At 36.7% G+C, this 18,107-nt stretch overlaps 1 protein-coding gene across 2 annotated transcripts in view; it reads right to left on the bottom strand.

Annotated features, from left to right (window-relative positions):
- The window catches only part of LOC108719031 (reversion-inducing cysteine-rich protein with Kazal motifs), a 61,555-nt gene that overhangs the window by 22,079 nt on the left and 21,369 nt on the right, over window positions 1–18,107 (bottom strand). For both annotated transcript variants that reach the window (XM_041566172.1, XM_018267617.2), the window contains exons 5-14: window positions 16,245–16,330; window positions 15,091–15,138; window positions 14,045–14,078; window positions 13,128–13,325; window positions 11,190–11,454; window positions 9,284–9,463; window positions 6,541–6,753; window positions 4,667–4,803; window positions 3,601–3,741; window positions 2,039–2,221 (exon numbers count right to left, since the gene is read on the bottom strand). In XM_041566172.1, coding sequence (XP_041422106.1) covers window positions 2,039–2,221; window positions 3,601–3,741; window positions 4,667–4,803; window positions 6,541–6,753; window positions 9,284–9,463; window positions 11,190–11,454; window positions 13,128–13,325; window positions 14,045–14,078; window positions 15,091–15,138; window positions 16,245–16,330 — 1,485 coding nt within the window. The remainder of the gene's footprint in view (window positions 1–2,038; window positions 2,222–3,600; window positions 3,742–4,666; window positions 4,804–6,540; window positions 6,754–9,283; window positions 9,464–11,189; window positions 11,455–13,127; window positions 13,326–14,044; window positions 14,079–15,090; window positions 15,139–16,244; window positions 16,331–18,107) is intronic.

The following is an 18,107-nucleotide window of genomic DNA, read 5'->3' as shown; positions in this document are numbered from 1 at the left end:
TTAAGGTCTCAATGAGGTAAAAAGAAAATATAAAAACAAAAAAGTAATAAAAAAAGAAAAACAGAACAAAAATAAAAAGATAAATGAAAATATTTTCTTTGATTTCCTTTTATCTCATTTTTTTCTTTTGTTCTGTTCTCTTTTTTTTCACTTTGGGTTTTTATGTTTTGTTTTCATATTTTCTTTATTTTCATTCTTTTTACCCCACTGAGACCTTATCTGTTAGAAAATCAATTTGTAACCACTCATTCCTGTTTCCTGTACCATTTTAGCTGTCTGCACATATTATCAATTGACATGATTTCCTTGGAACTGCAGGGAATTTCATGAACTCTGCCTTTGCTAAACGTCTTCTGTCCACATTTGCCCCCTTGCAGGTATTGGCAGTTGATGACCATTAACCTTTGGAATAATTTCTTAAACAACATACTGTGTGGACCCTAAACAAAAATAAGTTGTCCTCATTATTAGTTGTACTTCCGTTCATACAAATTGCATACAAATATTTTGCCTATATATCAAGGTCGGATTTGCCCTGAGAGTGCCCTGAGGCCGACCTGCTCTGGAATCAAACGAATTGACTGGGCGGCATGCCACCTCTTAATTTATGCTGCCATAGGCCTGGGCCTTTGCGGCCTTGCTGCAAATCCAGGTTTGCTATATATTCAACAAGAAATCTGCTAAAACTCTCCCCCCTCATCTCCCCTAATATGACTGCCCCATTGACCTTATTCTTTGAACCATGCCTCCTTTCCATTTGAGATTTCTCAGAATTCTGTATGGTTTTCTGCACCAAACTTACTGTTAGTGTAATTTTTGGCCCTAAATTACTTTGAAATTACTTTGAAAATTACTTTGAAATCTAAATTACTAAGAAAGACTAAGAAAACTGGCTTCTGCAGCAGTGGGAATTTGGTAGTGTACTGCTGGGAGTTTTTTAAAATCTCCATAAAACTATATATATTTGTTATTTGTGCACTCGGGAGACATGGGACTAAGGAAAACATGATTTTTATTTTTTTTAGATGTTTAGAAGCCTATCTTGTATATATTGCACAAAGGATTTGAAAGCTTAGATTGTCCAGAAAAAAACAAAGTGCAAAGCTTTTGGCAGTGAAAGAGTTAATGCTTCAGCATGCCAACCATAATACTTTCATATGCACAGTAAGAATAAATGTTGCAGACACTTATCAGTGACAAGAAGTTCCATTCAAATAGCTGATGCTAAGATGGCACTTCAGGCCATGTGACTCATTTTTCTATCCCTGCATCTCCTACAGCAGGGAAACGCATCTCCTGCATCCCAAAGGCTCCTTAAAGCATTGCTGCACCCACAATAAGGAGCTGGAAGAGGATCACTCCGTGTGGCTCGTTTGAAGAACCCCAGGCCGGTGCAGTTTTCTACTGATAGGAGCACCGGCCCGGGGTTACAGGTAAGTACATACAATCACTTGGGGGTGCCTAACATTTGACACCCCCAAGTGGAAGAAGACTTTCCTTCTCCTTTAATGGGTTGAGTACTGAGGACCTCTTGTATTTGTCTGTACAAATAAATACACACCCCTTAACCTGCAATTTGTTTCTTTGCACTGGTGGAAGGAGATATTAACTTTTCTTAAAACAGAGCATTAAAGGAGAACTAAACCCTAGCCCTCCTTCACCCCCCTCCAAGCTCCCTTCACGCAGCATCTATTCTTCTGAGAAGTCAGCCTGTATCCTGACCTGCTATAAATCAGCAGAGTTGTAGGAGTTCAAAAGTCTTCTGTCTGTCTCTGATCCGCTACTGTTATAGCAGTGACATGGATCTTGGAAGAGCATGCGAAGTAGAAGCTGATTCACAACAGAGATTGAACTGTGCATGCTCCTCCAAGATCCATGTCAATGCTCTAACAGAAGAGGATCAGAGACAGACAGAAGATGGTGCCTTTGAACTCCCGCTGCACAGCTCTGCAGATTTATAGTAGGTCAGGATACAGATTGACATTCTAATTTTGCTGCTGACTAAAATTGTTAGGGGTTACTATTATGTAGTGCTTACTTTTTCGCTGTCCACCAACAAGACATGATTTATGAAGATCAACACACTGCATGTCCAAACAGTTTTCCAGAGTTCCACTTTGTCCACAGGTGCAAATTTTGTAACAGCCAACGGACCCTGATGGCATTTGAATTAGCACACCATGGCGCACAAGAAAATCAGAAGTCTCTCCTAACTTGCATCCTGTGTGGAGAACAAATGGAAAAAATCATAGTTACTAGCTGTTAAAGGAGTATCCAATTTACAGTCTACCAGCAGTTGTTAAATAGCAACTCTTGTCTTTAGCTACAGTATATAGGAGTATTAGGTGTCATGGTTCAACATCTGCTCCAGGGCCACAGACAGGGCATATCTGTGCTAAAATTATGTAAGAGGTGTTAGAAAGTAACATGGGATCACTTTATCTCATATTGTAAATACTATGTTCTACTGCTAATTAAAGACAAAACTAGGTTTCTCTATTGGGATTGCAGAACTTTGTCCATTCAGATATTAACATAACATTTCAAATCTGAAAAAAAATACTGGCAAAATAATTGACACCCTTAATATACCTGGGGGGAAGTATTGTATGGCGGGCCAAAAGCACAAAGTCACATCATCTATGATAAGTTTGTTATACTGTTCAGTTTGCGATATTTTATTGGAATAAATATCCTATTTTTTATATTCTGCACTATTGGCATTTGTAATTTTTTATGTTTTTTTATATTGTTACTCTAGTGTTTGAGTAACCCTGTACCCTTTAAGGTTGAACTACCTTGAGGGTTTTTTTTGAGGGCTGAGTGAGCACTGGGGATTTTTTTTGGTTGCTACTGTAATTTGGACCATAGCAACCAGATTGCTGAAATTGCAAACTGGAGAGCTGCTGAATAAAAAGCGAAATAACTCATAAACCATAAATAATAAAAAATTAAAACCAATTGCAAAACATCTCAAAATATCACTCTCTAACTCAAATGTGAGCAACCTCTTTAAAGGGGTTGTTCACCTTCCAAACACTTTTTTCAATTTAGTTGTTTTTAGATTGTTCCCTAGAAATAATGACTTTTTCCAATTACTTTCCATTCTTTATTTTTTAAGTTTTTTCCAAAATCTAAGTTTAAAGTTGAATGTTCGTGTCTCTGGTGTTTCAGTCTGACAGCTCAGTAATTCAGGTGCAGACTCTGAACTGTTACAATTTTGCAACATTTAGTTGATCCATTTCTCAGCAGCATCTCTGGAGTATTAGCAACAATTGTATCAAGTCTAACAGCTGCCTGTAATGAAACCCAGAGATTCTGCTCAGCAGGGACAAAGATAAGAAATGTATCAACTAAATGTATCAATTTAGAACAGTTTACAGGATCGGCGACCCCCCCTCCCAGAGCTGCTTCAGAAGGAGAGAAATGACACTTTATACTTCAATATTAGAAAAACCGTGACACATAGAAAATACAAAGTCATTGGAAAAAGTCGTTATTTCTGGTGATCTATCTGATAACAACTAGTTGTTTGAAGGTGAACAACCCCTTTAAGGACTGCATTATGTTAAAATGAAGCAGATCATTGGTATTAGTTACCTTGACTACAGAAATATGGAAGGCAGGGTTCTCCTGGGAGGCACCCCTTCCTGTTCACCTCACATAAATGATTTGCTGGACAAGGATTTGGATTACATGGATGAGTAACTTCCTCTATGGCATTATCCAGTGGGCTTGATCCTGGCATTTGAAAGGGAGAAAAAATGCATAAATATATAAATTAATTTAAATGTAATGTAGAAATGAGGATATCAAACATAAAATTAGTACAGGTATAGGATTTGTTATCGGGAAACCCGTTATCCAGAAAGCTCAGAATTATAGAAAGGCCATCTCCCGCAGAGATAGTGAGATTATAGTGAAAAAATTCACATTTGTAAAAACCATTTCCCTTTTCTCTGTAATAAAACAGTACCTTGTACTTGATCCAAACTAAGATATAATTGATCCTTATTGGAGGCAAACAATCCTATTGGGTTTATTTCATTGTTTAATTGATTCTTTAGGAGACGTTAGGCATGGAGATGTAAATTACAGAAAAACCCCTTATCTAGAAATATAGACTCTTATCTAAATTACAGAAAGACCCCTTATCTAGAAATCACCAGCACCTGAACATTCTGGCTAACAGGTCCCATACCTGTATATGCTTTCCTGATACTTTATATTTGTTTTTATTTGTATTTGCTCAAATTTGGAAGCTATGTTGACGTATATGTGAAATGCTTAAATTAAATGTGAATAAATCAAAAAGTATCTGAAATTAACAAGCCCACATTTTAGAAGATTTTTCCAGTAATCACTGCTGCAACAAAATTGTGCTATGGACCATATTTCTTAAAAGGCAAAGCAACACTTGACCATGTTTTTCAAGTGCCGTGAGTTTTATAAAGAATTTAGTCTATTGTTCCATCATACTTTAGTACATAGAGCCCCTCGCCTTGTTGAGGGATCTATATAATGATAGTCTACAGTTTTATTATATTATTACGTTATATAAATTTATTTAAAAAATAGTAATGTTTTTCTTCTGTGTTAAATACTTAAGCAAGTGTCCTAGGTCTCTAATTCTACCACTGGTTACAACCTCTATATTTACACTTACTAAGATAAGTGTCAAGCGGGATACAGTCCTCATTTTCATCAGAAGGAGAAAGAAGCTCACAAATACTTTCTGCCGTGTGACTCTCAGGAAATCTACTATGATCACCGCACTTTGTGAGTATTTCAACACAATCTGTTCTTCAGATGAGAAAAATTAAAAAGGGTATATTTATAACCTTTTAACAAACAATTTAAAGAAATGTGTCAATTTAATAATTTCTTATGTTACAAATAGGTTTTCCAGCTGAATATGTTTGGTTGTTCAGAGGGCATGAAATCAAAGACCAAAATGCTAATTTATGAAAGACAAGTACAGTAGTGATATTAGTTCTACAAACTATGCTCCTAACCTTCTCCTACCTGCAAATGTGGGTAAAAACATGGCCTGAAATTGCACACTGCACTTACACTATTATACTGAAGTAACACTGACATTTTCTAAATATAACCAATAAAAAATTCTGTATTGTTTCTGAAATAATCAGGTTACTTTTCACTATTTCCCTCCCAGCATCTGTCTCTCTTCTTTCTCTCTTCATGCAGGAGTCTGGAGGAGTCTGGTTTTGATTGACAGTGAGGTCTAATACAGCTTTGGGGAGGGTACTCCTTTTGCTTAGGGTGCTCCCTTTGTATTAGAGCTCACTCTTTAAAAAACATCAACAAATCCTCTCTCTCTCTACATTCAGGATTTGTAACAAAGTCAGTTATTGTTAGACTTTGTTTGTAATGGAGTTGGTTATTTGAGTTAGCTTTAATACTGTACATCTGCTAGGAAATGGACCCAGCCAAAAGATATATTAGATATAATTGGCAATCAAAATTTGACTGAATTAACAAACACAGATGCTGAGAGAGTTACTGAAGAGTAACTTGATTATTTCAAAAACAGAATTTTTGGAAAACTGGGTTGACTTTTCAATCAGCTACAGGCTCTTAGCCAGGGATTGGCTTCACCTCTATAATGATGGTGCAGCTGCTTTGGTGAAGATGATGAAGGTTGGAGGAGATTTTAAACTAGGAAATTGGGGCAATAAGAAATTCTGTGTAAGGAAGACTAGAAGAGGATTTGGGCATAGTAAGGAAAGATAAGGGTGGAAATTTGGATGGGGTATCGGTAATTGCAAGGAGGTCCAGAAGTTACACAAGGCAGGACCAGAACTATAACACAAGTTACAAGCTGGTATCAGTAATGGGTGTATGCAAATGCAATATCTCAGACTGAAAATTATAGGCTCATAATGTTATGACATCTCTGGTGGGCAAGTTATTTAAAAGTCTAAAATTCAATATTGTGGTCTGGCATTTTCATTAGTAACGAGCATGGCCTTATAAAGGATAGGATAGATAAAATTGTCTATTTAATAAGTGTGGATGTGGCATCCTTGCAGCAGGATCCTGACAAACTTGTAATCTGGGCAGCTAAGTCCCCGGCCCACAACTGTACTGTTTTTAATGTAATAAAGCTGATTTTTGAAAACACTTGGATTCCACCTCAGGGTGGTTTTTTTAAGCAGAAAATAAATGAAGGTGCAGTGGCACAATGGTTAGCACTACTGTCTTACAGTGCTTGGGTATTGAGTTTGATTCACAACATGGCACTTTTTTGAAAAGCTGGTAAGGGGTTGACGTGTGTGGATATTGCTCATCAAATCAACAAAGATTGCACTACTCAGTTGGCGACATAATGGGAATTGCTATACCTCCATAACAACAATTCCAATTGTGCAAAATAAAGATCTTCTTTCAAAAAGACCATGTAAATAAAAGAAAATAGCAGTAGAAAAGTGAAATTTGCATAAAATGACGAGAGGAAAATACATTGTTTTTGAAGAAATGTTGAAATAAATTGATTCACCACCATATAAGAGCCCTTACTTGCAGATGATGCTTCCTCTAGATTTACTATGACAAGGTTTAATCTGCAGTGAGCAAGCTATTGCCTTCCACATTTCTGGGTGACATTTTTTAATATCTAGTACAGGAATATTCATGAAGGGCATTTTAATGCTGCCTTTCTCCCATAGTTTCATGTCATTCATAGCACCCTGGTCTGATTGAACATTGCAGCTGCGGAATAACTCTGTTGGTCTGAAAAATAAAAAACATAGATAGTCATTCTTAAATATTTTCTATTTGTGCAGAGACTCTTTGAAAGCAAATGTCTGACTGGTTACTACCAAGTCAGCTGTACTACAAATGTTAACCTATGTTATTAAATGACCCCTGCTAATTTCTTCAATCCTTAACTATAGTGAGATTAAAAATGTAATATGAGCTTCATCTATTGGAAACAAGATGCCTTATTTATTTAATTTAAAAAAGTTGTTCCATCTCTGAAATCATATTACTCTCAGCATTTTGTTTCAGAGTTGGTTATTTTGAAATAATAATTTGAATAACAGTCAGCTCGAATACATTAGAAAGGATAGCATAAACTAATGTATCTGACCTAAAAAATTATAACTCCTCAGCGAAGAGAGGGAAGTATTGAAGAGTAACATGATTATTTCAGAAACGGTACAGATCAGAATGTATGAAAAATATATACACTGTTTTGACACAAGCAAGAATATAATTAAAATGCTGTGTTAACCAAAATTACTTTAAACTTACTATTTACCTACAAGAGAGTGTTTTAGGGCAAGGATTGTAATCTACTGGAAGGATGTTGGATTTGTTAGCACGTCAGCAGACTTTTAAAAGCAATAGATGCTGCGAGCAGGGAGCTTGGAGTGGGGGGCCAATGGAGTGGGCTGTGGGGGGGGTGCAGTAGGGCTATATTTTAGTTCTCCTTTAAGGATGAAGGTTATTGTGGCTTGGTAGAAGGATTGTGGTATTCTGTTACTGTGCCTGGCAAAGGTGAACAGTTCTAAGAGATTTGGTATGAGTAGCGATGCGTGCATTTTGTTTCACTCTGAAGGCAGGTCATCAGGGCCAGTGCCTTTTATGAGAGGCAATTGTAGACTTAATTTTATGAAGTGTAATATTAGGCTCTTGACCTTCTCTAAATCCTGACATTGTTGTAGAGAAGGTAGAGGTAAATGTTTGATCTTACTAGTATAGTAAAATATTTCACAACTATCTTTGGTGTTCACTAGCTGGGTGCATCATTTGTTACTATGAGGGGGATTGAGGTAGATTGGTGGAATCCTTGCTTAGTAATTAATATGTGTTTAGAATTCTTGTCTCTGTGCTCATACAGTTGATGAGATCGTAAATATAAGTGTTTTTATGTCCATCCAAAAGCAGTAGCGTAAAGAGATATAACAACACTAGAAATCAAAATTATTTTTACATCTATCCTAATGTTTTTGCATGCTATTTATAAAATTTGCTTGATGCTTTTAAATTACCTATCTGACACCCATGTTGTTCTAAAGGCACAGCCATATTTGTGCAACAGTAGTCTGTTAGCATTAGAAAGTTCAGGGTGGAACAGTCAGGTTGGCAAAATAGTCAGGTTTAGGAACTTCAAGTAACAATATCTGACCTATCAGCAAAAAATTATCAACATGACATTCACTAAGCTCGAGTGAAGGATTCGAATGAAAAAAATTCGAATTTCGAAGTATTTTTTTGGTACTTCGACCATCGAATTGGTTAAATTCGTTCGAATTCGAACGAAATCGAACGAATCGAACGAAAAATCGTTCGACTATTCGACCATTCGATAGTCGAAGTACTTTCCCTTTAAAAAAAACTTCGACCCCCTACTTCGGCAGGTAAAACCTACCGAAGTCAATGTTAGCCTATGGGGAAGGTCCCCATAGGCTTGCCTGTGATTTTTTGATCGAAGGATTTTCCTTCGATCGTTGGATTAAAATCCTTCGAATCGTTCGATTCGAAGGATTTAATCGTTCGAACGAAAAATCCTTCGATCGATCGATCGCAGGATTAGCGCTAAATCCTTCGACTTCGATATTCGAAGTCGAAGGATTTCAATTCGAGGGTCGAATTTCGAAGTATTTTTAACTTCGAAATTCGACCCTTAATGAATCTGCCCCTAAATGTACATTAATATTTTGAAGAGTTGTTTTCTTTGTTTCGCTTTCAGGTCCTTCTGTTGTAGGGTTTGTGGAATGCTGGGCCAGCATTTGTTTGGAGTAAAGGTGTTTAGCTTTAGATTTAGCTTTGTCCTGTCTGGTATGGTTTGTAAGGGCTTGAATTAGTGAGATATATATTGTCCCCTGGTGAAGGCTTTATAGGTACCCTAGGTTGAATTTATAGGTATCTCTAGGTTGAATTCAGTGGTGTTAGCAGTCCAGTATTCCAGATGATGGTTACGGAGTGTGTGTGTGTGTGTTATGCATACACACACTGAATATACTGTAAATGTATGTATAGTGGAGGTAGGGAATCCGCGCTCTGCCAATTAGCACCTGATGAATGAATGCATCAATCCTCCCGAACAGATGTACCGAACATCCCAAACCATTGAACTTTCAGTAGGAGAGAGGAGAGCACTCTAACGCAGATTAACTGCTTGTGATTAATATTTATTTAAGCTGCTATACACAACATGTTTCGGGCTGTAATTGCCCTTTCTCAAGTGTGTAAGTACTGTAAATGTATGTTTGTAAATAATGTTACTTTTATAAACTTCAGCATTTTGTCTTACCTGTTGTTAAAGTTTGTGCAGAATGTGAGATTTCGGCAGCCCAGTTGACATGGTTCTCTTACATCAGCTAAGCATGTTAACATTGGTGCTTCCAGAGGGTTATATTCACAAGCAAATTCAAATTCTTGCCAAACTTGTGTATTTCCCCAGCTTGTACTGTATAATTTAGTGCACAAATCCCTAGAAAATAAAGAGTTAAATTCTACAAGGATCAATAATAATGTGATTAACCAGTAGCGACAATGCAAAATGTTTCACGTTAACAGAGAATATCCCCAGGTGCTATTATCTAGTTTGATTTTATATGTTACTTAAATGGTTCTTAGCGTCTCTGTGGTCTGATGCTGGTTGGGTAAGAAAATACACTGATACTTGTCATAACTATTACAAGAAAATAACATTATGTTATTATGGGATTATGTTTTGACATTTGATAAATTTACCATTATATCAGGATCAGTGCTAAGTTGATCTTTTAGTAATGTAATATTGCCCCAATTCCATTAAGCACTTGTCTGCGAGAAATTGAGTAAAAGGTTAAACTTCGTGTGAGAGTGAACACAATTTTAAGCCACACCCACTATTATAATAAGCCTTGCCCATTAACATTTTCTACTTTAAAACAAAGCCAATTTGCTATTTCCATCTGTTGAAGAGTTTGATGCTTATTATGCATAGATACACCAAAGTAAGTGACCTGTAACAATTAAAAAAATACAATATAAAAATGAGTGCATACAAACTGCCTGCAGATTATGTGTTGTAAGATCCTCGGCTTTAACAGTAAAAATACCCCAGAAAACCATATATTTTTGGAAGTACACATTTTGTTGGATCAAACATGGTTATGGTAACCAGAAATATATGCCATATTAGACTCCTTATGTTACACATGTTCATTGCTTGTATTTACAACTTTATGTTTAAGGACTCCAGAGCATATGGCTACATACAAACATTGGCAACTTCTTTACCAGATGTCTACAGAACACTTAGCAGTATACATGTAGTGCCAGCTTCACACTCTGAAGCATATTGCAGTACAAAGGCAGTGCCGGCTTCACATTAAATGTCTTTAGCCACTACAGTCTACAACAATACTGTATAAAGACATATATAAAGCCAATTTCATGTTCAAATGGTCATATTTTCATATTTAAAGGGCAAGTCAACCCCAAATTAAAAATCTGCCTAAAAGAAAACATAATTCTAAGCAACTTTCCAGTATACATTCAGTAAAAATGTTCAGTGTTTTTAAAGTTATTGGTAAAACCAGTTGCCATTGAAACCAGCATTTGCTTAACTCATGGCTGATACTTTTTAAACAGTGTTGCAAAAGTCTTAGTAGCCCATATTTTCTATGGATCATTCAGCAGAGTAACACACCAGGCAGAGAAGCTGCAGCACTCTGATCAATATGCTTGCCTTCCAAGGAATCTGAAGATATTTACCTTAAGACAACAAACCAATTTCATAAAGCACCCCAATAAATTATATTAATTATGTGTAAAAGTATTAATTATATGACCTGTTAGGCACACTGCATCTGGCAATGTTTAGGAACGCCTGCCATGTGGGTATAGACTTTTAGGAAAAATGATTGCAACTTTTCAGGCTGGCCTTGTTTGAGGTCAGAATTCAGGAGGCCAAGTGCCCCCCCCCCTTGCCTCTATTTGCAGACACCCATGTGCTTCAGACTCCATTAAGGTTACCACTAAATGCTAACTGCTGATTGACAGCTAGAGGTAATATTTGCAAATTGTAATCCTCATGTGAAAAATTATGGTCACTTCTAGAAAATCCCCAAAGAAGTGCTGCTTTGTTTGTACTGAATATAATTAAAATACAGTCATTTTTCAGATAAGGTGCAACCTTATCTCAATATCCTTTTAACTTACTTGCTTACCTACAATTTGAGGAGTTTGCTTTTGAACAGCAATGCAGCTCAGCACCATCAAGACCTGCTGAAGGTGGAGGAACAATGTTGACTCCAGAATGAACTGTTCTTGAGCTTTCCAGGAAGCACTGCCAAAGGGGATCCTGGGGTAGAGGTTTGGTGCAGCCTTCACTTAGGCTATCAACAATCTCAGGCTCTGTTTTCTTAGACATAAGTATTCTTTTGCAAGCTGACTGGCATTGTGGATCCTCAGCTCTATCACAGCAGTACAAACCTATGAAGAAAAAATAAAACATATTTTAGCCTTAGCTTTGCAGTGATACTACATGTACCTCTGACAAATTTCAAGAAATATCATATGACCGCTTTTAACTGTTAAATTGCATTGCTCTCTTTGAACCAGTGCAGACTACTTTTTTTCAGCAGTCACTCAATAGTGAAACTTATTGACTATATATCTCTCTCTTTACATAGACACACATAAAAATATATATATGCATAGCAATCTATATATCTATCTATCTATCTATCTATATATCTATCTATCTATCCAGGGAGAACAAGAAACTTTGACCATATTTGAAGCAGAACTATGAACCCACCAGAAGATGACCAGCTTATTATTATTTTCTATCAAGGCACTCTGTAGATTGAATGTAGTCTGCCAAGAGGGCACAGAAATCAATGTGCCTGTACACACTGTTCCTAGGTAAGAGGTCTGTAAAGCCAGTGTTTTCTTTGTCTGTTTTCTTGGTTATTAACTATTCCTGTACTTTTAATATTGAGTGTATTAATGGGGATAACAAAATCCTACAACCAAGGTAACCTTAAAGGTCAATGACAGTCTGTAAAGAGGGTGACAAAAGGCTAAAATATTGTAACATGTTATGTTGTGTGTGATCTATATATTTTTCAACAATAGAATGCAGATAAATTAAGATATTAAGAGATTATAAGGATGTAATTTCTACAAGTAACCACCAAAGAAAAAGGAACCTCCCTGGAAAGATTCTAGAAAAGAGGTGACAAGTCCAAAGGGTATAAAGGGGAGACAGGATCGGGTATGGCCTTCTTTGGCTAATAGGAATATCCAAGGAAACAAGCCAGGAGCCTGAGATGCCAAAAGGAACACACCAGGAGGAGGAAGCTGGTAGGTTTAGCCAGGACAGGGATAACTTGTATCATACCTCATTTAAAGGATGGGAGGCAGAGAGAACAGCTAGTAAAGGCAGCCTGTGCCCCACCCAGGTGTGAAAAGGGGTTTGAACCCTAGGGGGTACCAAGCAAGTTAGGGCCCAAGTGGAAATTTTGTGTATAGGAACCTAATTCCTGGGAAGGTGTTTGGAGAAACCCTATAAAAATCGTCTGGCAAAGCTGGTGCTGTTGGGTTAAACCCTGAAAAATAGGGTATGAGAGTCCCCCTGAGGAAAGGTACTGGAGGCTAGCGGTGGAAGGATAAACAGACAGAAGAAGGGAAAAATTAGTAAATATTTATAACTAATTATAATTCATAAACTGAACAATTTAACTGTTTTGGATAATTTACCAACTGTGGATATTAATGCTTCCTTGTGACCTTCCTGAATGTGGATTCTTGTACAGAAGCTGAATAAACATTTTTGGGGTGCAACCTTGCATTTCTGTGATGACAATTTGCCAGATGGGGCAACTTTTATTTATATTTATATTACACTTCATGTAAGTGCTTACAAGCCAATTACCCGTAGTGGGTTATTTATCAAAATCCGAATTTATTTCATTATTTTCTGAAATATACTCCGACCAAATCCGCAAGGGTGAAATCACCCTTGCGAATTTGGTCTGAGTATATTTCAGAAAATAATGTGATAAATTCTGATTATTTATCAATACATTTTCCCGAAAAATTCCAGATCGGGAAAATGGTGAAAATCGTACGAAAATTTGGATCTTATATCTTAAACTTACTGTCCACAGGGTTCCTCATTGGATATGATTGGGTGTAGTTGTTTACACACTGAACTAATGGAGGACTGATGGAAGCGCAGAAATTTTCAACTGCTTTAATTTGGGATGGACCTGGTGATGAATCTGTCCGAAAGATGGCTTGACAGTACTCCCGGCAGTTTGTGTGGCGTCCTGCATAACTACAGCACACTGATCCCACTGAAGGCAAAGCAGAGAAAATACAATAGCAAAATAGCACGCAAAAAAATTGTTACAAGTTGCGGAGAAAAAAACATATGTGACGTAGATGTAAAGAAATATAGAAGAATAGTTAGTAAAAATGGATCCCCATCCCAACTTCCCTGCTTTTGTGTCAAATGTAAGTTGTAGTTACAGCTTATTGTTTAAGCGGAATATTTTTTGTGCTAATAATTATTCTAATTGGGTGTTCCAAGACCTAATAATGTCGGCCAGTGTCATTTGAATAAAAGAGGGCTTGAATAGAAAGATAAACAAAAAAATTATAATGACAAAACAATGGAACCCTCATAAACGATTTATAGACACTGGGGGTTCATTTTCACTATCGCCTCTATTGTAAATGTGAGGCAGGAAGCTTAGATGCATGTAATATATAGCACTGGTTAATTAAATGCATATAATGTGCCAATATTAGGATTGCATTCTTGCCAATTACAAAATAATTTTTAAAAGTACCCAGGTAATTCCAGATTTGTACTTATAAACATTACTAGGAAATACATGATAAACTATCATATGTTACTGCTTTTGAACAGCTCCTAATGAAGTATAATGTATAATAATATTTTGGCTGTCAGTATTTTCTATGTTTTTTTTATGTTTTAGTGCAGGTACAACCCACGTCCAATAGCCTAGAGAAAATGGGAACATTAGAAAAGAGTATTTAGGTCACTTACTTTCGTTTCTGTTAATGCAGCTAATAAGGGCAGTCTGTGGGAAAAAAACAATTATATTTCCTGAAATATATATAGAATGGTTTATAAAAAGTTTGAGCTTATAGTTAAACCACGAAAGAATAATAATACAGTATTTTGTTATATTTCGCATGCTTTAAAATGCATTCACCACAGGCCAAAATTAATTTGTAGTTTAGTTTTTAGAACTTACACATCCACTGTGTATATCCTTATTTATTGAAACTGAGTGTGTGTGTGTATACACAGTGACCATCTATAAAGTGCTCTGAGTTGTGCTGAGGAAAATTCACATAAGATGCACCCACAGTTAAACCTTCTCTGCAAATTAGTCAGGCTGCCCTCTGTAAAAGCAAAGCATATTCCAAAATACTGGCAGTGTTTAAAGAAATGTGAAAGACTTTTTTTGAATATACTGGGGTTAATGGTTAAATTAAGGAATATTGGCCTGGTATTTGTTCGTGACTAGAACTGGCTAAAGGATAGATTACAAAGAGTGGTTGTAAATGGAATATGTTCTTGTGGAACCAGTGTTGCTAGTGAAGTATCACAGGTGTCTGTCCTTGGTCCTTTGCTTTTTAACTTGTTTATTAAAGGTGAGCATTTATTGTTTCTAAATTATGAGGGTAAACTGTCATGGTTGGGGTTGTTCTCTTTCTTTCAAGGGGAAATGATTGACATGATTACTCTTTACAAGTACATTACAAATATATTATAGAAAGATAGTGAGGGATATTTTTTCCCATAGAAAACATCAAAGATTGAACAAGCATAATATCAAAGGCTATTATGATCTTAAGATCCACAGTTAGTTAGTATCGATATTGATATATATACTTTTTATGTGTTCACTGGGGTTCATTTGGAGGGGTTGAACTTGATAGGCTTTGGTTTTTTTCAACCCTACTTAACTATGTAGCTATATCTGCATAATGCCTGTGAAACACACGGTGATACTAGAATAGCAGATACATTTGTTCCAAATATGACTCAAAATGCTATTTTAACAAATAGATTTAAAATCATACCTCATATTGTTTCCTGCAGGATTTTGAAATATCATTTTGTGAGGATGCCTAAAAATAAAATAAAAATAAGGGACATTGTGAGCAGCTGAGAATTAGATTGTTATCTCTAACTGGACAGTATAAGGGTAAAACACACAAGGATTTGTCACCCCCAGTAGTAATATAATAATATTATTATAACTATAGCAACATTTTTAAAATCATAGTATTCTATGTTGCTTGGTTGCTATGTATGGGTTATTAGGCCTGGAGTAAGTTCGGCACCAGTCGCTACATTCTCAATAATTATGCATGGGTTAACAAAATGCCAGCCCACACCTAACCCTGACCTGCCCTCTCAGTATGCTATCATTACTTATATACCCATGCACCTCAGAATTCCTTGATATGGAACTCCTCTGTGACTTATAATATCCTTCTATTTTACAATAGGATGGAAATTATCCAGACCTTGACTGAAGCAATGGGGTAGCCACGTCAGAAAGAGCATGCTTGTAAATATGCTAAATGAATACTTTTTATTTAAGCCAAGGTAGTTCAGGAACACACTAGAAAAGATGTTCTATTGGATCTTACAAATAATAACAAATGTATCTCCAGAATTTGAGTGGGTGACCATTTAGGCTAATGCCAGACAGGGCTGAAAATTGGCATGCTGTTGCAGGCAACAGTTTTAAGGGTTATAAGTTAGGTGAAGACAGACAACTAAAAAACTTTCTTAATAAACAGTACAGTTTGAAGTATAATTGCTCAGGTCTAAGAGTTAGTTCAATGAAAGCTCTGAAGAATCATTAACACTGAAAATCACCATCCCCAATAAATTACCAATGATCCCTTGGGGTTGTCCAGGACCAACTGCAAATGCTTTATAGTAGCATCACAAGTTATAGTCACAGTATAGTAGTATCGGATTTACTATATTGTACATGTGAACAGTCTTGGACAGTTGCAAGTGATGCCTGAGCAATTCCTGAAGATGGCAGCATTCAGAGGAAAAGTTCCCCAAGCAAATCACTGGGGTGCTTAACAAATTGGCACAACCTACTGAATAGCATTTTGCTTGTGATTTAAAATGAATACAGTTTTTTTCAACACTTTCTTCATAACTAGGTCACATTACAGATTAGCATAGAAAATGGCTACAGAAGATTTACCTGCTTGCAAGCTCTCCGACACTCCACAGCTATTGCTAGTTCACAACATCCAAGGCCTACCCAGCCTTCTGACTTCTTGGAAACACCTGGCAAATACAAAGTGAACAGCAGAAAATGTAAATTGAATGTGCAGCATTTCTACCCCAGTTCTTTGTTAAGCTTTAGTTCTACTTTAAAAAAGTTTGCCTCACGAGTAAACTTCGGGCGACTTTGGAAAACGAAGTGCCGCGTGTGCCTTCCCCCAGGCGATTTTCATTTTAGCCAGTGGAGCACAGGGGGAAGGCAGTTCGGGGAGATTGTCGCCCTGAAGAAGAGGAGATTAGTTGCTGGGGCGACTAATCTCCCCGAATCTGCTTGTGTGGCCAGACCCTTAAAGGGTGATTCAGTCAGTACTCCCCCAATAGTATCCCTGATTAGTTCCATGTAACAACCAGTGCCCTACATTTACTAAATTTAAGATGTAATTCACTGCCTTACATAGATAAATCTTATTTTTTCATATGGTTTAGGATCCACATTGTGGTAAGCCAGTCCTGCTTTATAATAGTAATGGACCTATCAGGTTTATTAAATTAGTGTGCTCTTTTATTCCTGCTATTTAACCCCAAAGAACATTTAAAAACAAAAATGTGCATTTGAAAGTTATTTGAGAAAGCAGCATTATCTTTGGTCTTGCCATTGTCATTAACATGACAAAAATTATAAAGCATAAAATTGGTATGCAATATAGGGGTTGCCAACTGGACAGCTGTGTTTTGGAAGGGCTGTTTGGGTGAAAAATGCCTGTCCAGGTTTTCAAATTAGGACTCTGAATAAATGACACAGTGATCAGCCAATCATCTCATCATAGCTCATCCCCTGATGTTACAGGCCAGTTCCTGAAATGTCAATGCCCCGCCCCCTGATGTCACTGACCTAATGCGGTATCACCTGCAAGAAGGTTTTAAAATAACTATCTTACTGCAGGAGAGTTCCCTACTAACATAATACATTACAGGAGTAATCCTAAAGACACACATATCCACTGCAAGAGGTATGCCTTCTGCCACAAAATGACTATTGGAGTCACCGAAACAAAGACTGCAAGAATATGCATTGCCAAACAGTAGCTGCAGTAAAGATGCACACTGGCTTTTAAAGAAACAGTAACACCAAAAAGTGTCTTAAAGGAATGACAATATAATGTATTGTTGCCCGACACTGTTAAAACTGGTGTGTTTGCTTCAGAACACTACTATAGTTTATATAAACAAGCTGCTGCATAGCCATGAGGGAAGTCATTCGAGCACAGGATACCCAGTAGATAACAGATACGGTCTGAAGAATCCCATTATATACTACATAGCTTATCTGTTACCTGCTGTGTATCCTGTGCCTTTTCTCCTTTTTCAGCTTTGAATGGCTGCCCCCATGTCTATGCAACTGGTTTATATAAACTATTGTAGGGTTTCTGAAGCAAACATACCAGTTTTACCAGTACAGCACGACAGTACATTATATTGGCATTCCTTTAATACACTTTAGTTTTTTGGCATTACTGTTCCTTTAAGATGGCCATAGATGTTACAAGATATCATTCCAGGAAAGATCGTTTGTTTAATTACATGTGTAGAGTTGAACCGTCAGATAAACAGGTAGAAACAATAGAGTTCTACCTGTATCTGATGATTCAGCACTAACAATGGCCAATGTTTAGGTGCCTTCTGTTATTGTCTGTTAGACTAACTCATCCACCACTTGCCTTGTATATGGTGGAACCTTGTTCTTAATGTCCAAAATTCTAAAACAGATGAGATTTAAATACTTTTGTATGTGAAGGTGAACAGTTATTATCTAAATAAATTAAAATCCTGGTTTATCTTA

This window comes from Xenopus laevis, chromosome 6L (genome assembly GCF_017654675.1).
Source record: "Xenopus laevis strain J_2021 chromosome 6L, Xenopus_laevis_v10.1, whole genome shotgun sequence".
In the NCBI taxonomy this organism is placed as follows: Eukaryota; Metazoa; Chordata; class Amphibia; order Anura; family Pipidae; genus Xenopus; species Xenopus laevis.
This window is presented reverse-complemented; position numbering and strand designations above follow the sequence as displayed.